Below are 6,460 nucleotides of genomic sequence, written 5' to 3'. Positions count from 1 at the left end.
TCCTTTGGTTTTTCACAATTTAGGTGTGGCATCTTTTATTCTGACCCACATCTGACCCCTTGCTATCACACTTACAAATAGTTGGGTTCCATGTTTCCATATTCTGTGTCTACCCTTAAATCATCACCAACCCGAACAAGGCCTTGGGTGATTCAACAAGCCATGAGGCCAATGTCAGTCTAGTCTTAAGCTATATTTGGTTTCTCCTAGCACCAGGAGGAGCTAGAAATTTCTCGCTTTGGATGTTTAACAGTTAAATTTTACTCACCAGTTTTATCTGGTCATTTTTTTTTTAAGTTATTAACTGGAAATTCATGTTTGAGATTTATTTACGGTGTCACAAAGAATACCCATTTCATATTCAGGCCACCTAATGTCCAAGACTCAACAGCTCAATCGGACGATCCACAATTTATGTGCTTAAAAGCGAGCCCACTTTGCTCTCAAAACAGAGAACATCAGCATTGTGGTCATTACACACCAGTGGTAATAGTTCATTTTTAATCCAGGTTCAGATACATATGCATCTTAAATGAAGTCAAATGTTGTTGCCTGCATGCAGCGACTAAACTTTACACATGTTGGTAGCAACTATGAAGATCCTACAATGCAGAACAGCTACCTAGTAATACAGCCAGTCACAAGACCCCCAAAGTAAAGGTCTAACATCCAGCAGGACTTGACACCTGAATTTGTGCATTAAGACTTAAATTGCAATTCAAAAAAGGAAAAACTAAGCTGGACAAATAAAAAGAAAGTTAATGTCATACAAGCATTTCTAATGAACCACCATAACAAAATGTTTCTAAGTCGATGCTTATTATTTGATTTAGAGAAATTAAAATGTATCAAAGGTAAGCATACCTTTATGACTGTGACCAAAAATCTTTTTTCATCCTCCTCATGCATAGCTCCACTTATTGAGCCGATGGCCCAACACAGTGTATTTAGATTTTTCCACGACCACTCAGTACCATTCACTTGATTGTGCAGCTTCTCCGTCATTATTCGTTCAGTGTCCGCATAATCCAAATGAGTAAGGTACACTGAAATACAAACACTTCTTAATATATGAAGGTAAGTAAGATGTGAAACATGCTGGCTGCAACTAGTTACTAGGGGCATCAAGAAAAGAAAATGTTGCTAGCCCCCAACAAGGTTTGCTGATTGTACTGATTTACATTTGCATGCTGGTCACTCATCTACCTTCAATAATTGGGGTTACAAAATTACATTTTCCTTTTTAATTGAAACTTAGTGTAGGGCATGAATACATTCCATCCAAAAACAAAATGATACAGGACGCACAGTTTAGATGGTTATTCAGATACCACTATAGGTATGTAAATCCTTAACCTATGATAAGAGCAAACCTATTGCTATACGTGAGTAGCATTCGCAGATATTGTTGCAAAACAATAATCAACTTACTCTGAAGCAGTGTTTGCAAAACTCTGAAATCAGTTTACGAGAGTTTCCTTTCTGGAATGTTTATTCATACAGTAATGTCATGTGGATGAATGAATAGACGTCCAAGATGGTGTCCTAAAGATGTTCACTAGTTTGGAGGCCATCGTCCAAATGGAATGAGCTTACAGAATAGTTGCAGAACAAAAAAAGTAAAAAAAGCACCTGGCATTCTCTGACAAAGTGGAATGAAACCTGGGGCCCAAATAAGCCACTAAGTCATTTCTCTTACAATTTTGCAGTGAAAAATGTTAAATCTGCACGAGGGCTCACTAAGTATTTAGTACAATACCCACCTTTTTAGAAAATAACCAAACTTCAGACAATGAGCAAGTGCTAAGCTCGCCAACACCCCTAAAAGTCTACATCTCAGATTTAGCAGCACACGATTTATTCTCCCAAGCAAGCATTTTCGATAAGAGAAAAGGACTGTAAGGATAAGTTACCTACCTGTAACGAATAGTTTCTTACCTGTCGGTGTAGTTTTGCAGCTGAAGATCTTTCTGGATTCACTATGCTGTGCAAATTCCGCTATCTGGTGGTTGGGTCCGGAATCGTAGTCTTTTTTCTCTTTTTTTTTCATAGTCAGGTGGGCGTCAACGTCCCACCATTTGGTGTACCTTCGGTGACGTCGGCAGGCTTCCGGCGGAAGCTCCAACTTTTGGGCGCCATCTTCGGATTCTTTTTTTTTTGTCCTTGAATGAATCCATGGCTATGTTTGTTAAACCTTTCTCCAACGTAATTCTTTTCACGTATCTTGTAAGCTTCAACTTGCTTTCTATTCCATGTGTTTCCACCTTCTTCTCCAGCCTCATCTTTCTGGCGGAGGCAGGTGGGTCCGCTAGTGAATCCAGAAAGATCTTCAAGCTGCAAAACTACACTGACAGGTAAGAAATTATTCGTTTTGCAGCGTGAATCTTTCTGGATTCCCTATGCTGTGCATAGATTTTGTAGCCGTTTCGTTACTTTTGTGGCGGCTGGGTGGAAGATGAGCGTTGGTTGATTAATATATGTTGAAGCACTCTTTGTCCTACTTGTGCTTCCTTGTTCATCTGTACATCCACGCAATAGTTCTTAGTGAACGTGTGCACTGAAGCCCATGTTGCCGACAGGCATATGTCCTGAATTGGTGTGCTGGCCAGAAAAGCAATTGTTGCTCCTTTCTTTCTGGTCGAGTGGGCCTGTGCCCCTCCTGTTAGCTCCTGGCCTGCTTGCTTGTGGCAGAATTGTATAGTTTGTGCGATCCATCGAGCTATGGTGTTCTTAGTTACTGGTCTACCCAGGTAACTGTTTGCGAAGGATACGAAGAACTGTTTTGTCTTCCTGTGTTCCTTCGTCCTGTCAATGTAGAGCATCACTGCCCTTGCGTCTAGAGTGTGGAGCGCCCTCTCAGCGCTTGTCGTGGGGTTCTAGAAGAAGCTAGGAATTTGCATACTCAGATTCATGTGGAACCTTGACACCACCTTTGGCATGAAGTGCGGGTCTGTTCTCATCAAGACCCTGTTACTGTGTATCTGGATGTAGGGTTCCTGCAGTGTTAGTGCCTGTAGTTCGCTCACCCTGCGTAGCGAGGTGATTGCTACCAGGAAGGCCGCTTTCATTGTCAGTATTTGCAGTGATGCCTTGTGGATGGGTTCAAAAGGTGCTTTCATGAGCTCTGTCAGTTCCACATTCAGGTCCCAAGCCGGCGGAGGCATCCTTTTTGGTGGCGCTATTCTTTTAGCCCCTTCCAGGAATCTTTTTACTAGTTGAGATGTAAAGAAGCTTCTCCCTGTTTCTTCTCTTGTGTATGCCACAATCGCTACATATACATACAAGACCTAACTTCATCCTTTTATTACGGGGATACCAATTATTGCAATATTGTTGCAAGAAGTCACTCCCCTATCATTAGTTATACCTCTGCCTCATAGTCCCTGGTATTAAGCACAACTACCGCACCCCCTTTGTCCGCACTCTTTATTGTGAAGTCCACGTTGTTTTGTAAGGTCTTGACCGCTTCCCAGTCAGCCCTGGACATATTTTTATATCCCCCACTTCTCTCTTGTGATTCAAGGTCTTCAATGTCTTGTAAAACCTTTGCCTCAAAGACTACAATTTCAGGGCCCACACCTGCACTGGGTGGTGTAAAAGTGGATGGTTTGCGTAAATTCGTATTGAAACTCCCTTGTTTCTCCTGTGGTTGGTTGGCGAAATGTACAGGACGCCCTGAAGAAACTGCCCAAAACTTTTAATGGCAATGAAACATGTCGGCAAGTATAGTAGTGGTGGTTGGATAGTTAGTAACCACGCCTACTATTTTTAAACTCCCACACCCAACACGAGAGAATAAAATTGTGTACCTGTGTTGCTGTGTGATGTGTTTTTACATGTTGTTTGACTCTTTGTAGGTTACTTTTGACCTCTTTCTCACTGCATATTTCTACACAATTATTTTGTGGGTTTTTTGGACACTACTTTTTTCTGAGCTTGAAGGTGCCAATGTGAGAACAGGGCAATCCTGGGGAGTACCTGCCAGGTTCCCTTTCGTGGTGCGCCCGTAAGGTGCCTTCTCGCTCTCACTTTTTGTTGATTATGGATCACGGTTTGACACTGAAGTGTATGTGTGTGTTGTCTCACAACTGAATTTTATCATGCTTGGAACAGGCGACTGTTAAATGAGGCACTATCCAGGGCTATACCGACTACCCCAATACTTAATGATAGGGGAGTGACTTCTTGCAATAATATTGCAATAATTGGTATCCCCGTAATAAAAGGATGAAGTGTATAAGTGCCTATAAAGTCTAGGTCTTGTATGTATATGTTGCATTATGAGTGGATGGCAACCTATGACTAGCTTTACCCTCTAAGCTCCTTTGTTTTTGAAGTATGCCACAATCGCTGCCAGGTGTACCCTCAGCGAGGATAAGCTTAGCTTAGCTTTTATTAGGTGCGTGAGGTATCTTAGCACCGTTGATTCCCTGGTCAGCTCTATGGAGTTTTTCTTGCAGCACCATTGAGTGAATCTTTCCCATTTTTCCCCATAGCACTTGCTGGGCCTTCTTGCCGCCCGCAGCACCCTCAAGGTGCTCTCTGGTAGTTTTAGATGTCCTCAGGAGCCAGGCTGAGGCTCTCCGGCTCTGGGTGTAGAACTTCTACGTTTTCCATGGAGAGTAGGTCTCTTCTTTTTGAGAACTTGTGGGGTGGGCCCTGCGCCATCTCCATTATCTAGTACCAGGTCTGCCTGGCCCATTGTGGTGCCACCAGGATGAGCGTCATGTTGCTCGCATGCATTTGTTGAGAACCCTGGGGATCAGTGGTATCGGAGGGAAAAGCGTAGGCAAATGTTTTTGACCAGCTTATCCATAGGGCATTCCCTTGGGACAGTGCATCTAGTTGTCTGGATGCAAAGTACTGGCATTTTGCATTCTGGCGTGTTGCAAACAGGTCTATTGTCGGAGTGCCCCACCTCCTGAATAGTCTGTTTCCTGTATGTTGAGTTGCCACTCGTGTGATGCTGAAGTCTGCCTGCTGAGCCAATTCGCTTCTACATTGTCCTTCCCCGGCAGGTGTATGGCTATCAGGTCTATTTTGAGTGGTATTGCCCATCTCCAGATTTCCTGTGACAAGCTTGACCCCCCCCTGCTTGTTGATGTAAAACATCATTGTGGTGTTGTCTGTTTGTATCAGCACCTTTTGGTTGTACAGTTGTTTCTGAAAGGCCTTGAGCGCAAGCAACACTGTTTTCAGCTTTAGGTAATTGATGTGTTTGACTGCATCCGCTGGGCTCCACAGACCCCTCACTCTGAGCCTGTTCATGTGTGCGCCCCATCCCTTCTGGGATGAGTCTGTGGTGATGGTCACTGTTGGGTCCGGTGGCGTTAGAGGCTTCCCTATTGTTATCCTCTCTTTGGTCCACCACTTCATTTCTTCCTGCACCTTGTGCGTTACAACCACTAAATCCTCCCAACTTCCTGTAGCGTGTGACCATTGCTGTTGCAGCCACTCTTGGAGTGGTCTCATCTGCAGGCGTACATTGGGGACCAGGTGTATGCATGATGCCATCATTCCCAAGATCTTGCTCACTGTCCGAGCTCGCCCCTTATGGTAGTGATGTTTCTCCCTAATTTAGGCTGAGTGTCCTCTTTTCGCTGGGTAACACCCTGCATTGGACGGTGTTGATTTGAGCTCCCAGGAAGATCTTCACTTGCTCCGGTTCCATCGAGCATTTTCCCCAGTGTATGGAGAATCCCAGGCTTGCTAGCGCTCGTGACCTGTTCTGCATGATCCTTGCATGTCCTGTAAGAGCTTGCCTTTACGAGCCAGTCGTCGAGGTAGGGGTACACGTATATATCCCCTCTCTTCGCAGATGTGTGGCCGCTGCTGCGAGGCGTTTGGTGAATACCCTTGGTGCGGACTTTAGACCGAATGCCAGGGTTGTGAATTGGTAGTGATCCTGGTTTACTGTGAATCTTAGCATGTGCGTGTGCTGCCTGTTCATGGGGATGTGCAGGTCCACATCTTTGAGGTCTATGGTGGACAAGTCGTCCCCGGCCTTTATCTGTGAGATGACCTCTTGTAGGGACGTCATCTTGAATTTTTGAGTCTTTACATACTTGTTTAGGAACCGTAGATCCAGGATGCGTCTTAGGCTTTCGTCCACTTTTGAAGTAGTTTGAGTACACTCCCCTGTTCCGTTCTTTGAAAGGGACCGGTTTGATGGCCTCTTTGAGGAGAAGTTCTTGAGCTTCCTCTTGGAGCAATTGCAGCTCCCTTCCAGAGTGCTCTCTTTTCTTTGGCTTTCTGTTTGATGTTTTTTTTTCCAACTCTATGCAGTATCCGAACTGTACGATGTTGAGTATCTACTTGTCTGTGGTTATTTTCCTCCACTCTTGGAGGAAAAATCTCAGCCTGCCTCCTATTGGTGTTACATGTTCTTTTGTGTCTTGTCCGTGTAGCCCTCTCCTCTTTGCTTTTCCGTGCTCTTCCCTCGGAGGGTTTGAGTGGGTGA

The 6,460-nt window shown here is 44.3% G+C and overlaps 1 protein-coding gene across 1 annotated transcript in view; it reads right to left on the bottom strand.

Moving 5' to 3' along the window:
• Nucleotides 1-302: 302 nt before the first annotated feature.
• LOC147659374 (exportin-1-like) overlaps nucleotides 303-6,460 on the bottom strand; it is a 379,442-nt gene continuing 373,284 nt past the window's right edge. Inside the window, exon 13 of the mRNA XM_086951792.1 lies at nucleotides 303-1,046. Coding sequence (XP_086807918.1) covers nucleotides 700-1,046 — 347 coding nt within the window. The 3' untranslated portion in view covers nucleotides 303-699. The remainder of the gene's footprint in view (nucleotides 1,047-6,460) is intronic.

The sequence above is a fragment of the Lissotriton vulgaris genome, unplaced genomic scaffold (assembly GCF_964263255.1).
Source record: "Lissotriton vulgaris unplaced genomic scaffold, aLisVul1.2 SCAFFOLD_2182, whole genome shotgun sequence".
Classification (NCBI taxonomy): domain Eukaryota; kingdom Metazoa; phylum Chordata; class Amphibia; order Caudata; family Salamandridae; genus Lissotriton; species Lissotriton vulgaris.
This window is presented reverse-complemented; position numbering and strand designations above follow the sequence as displayed.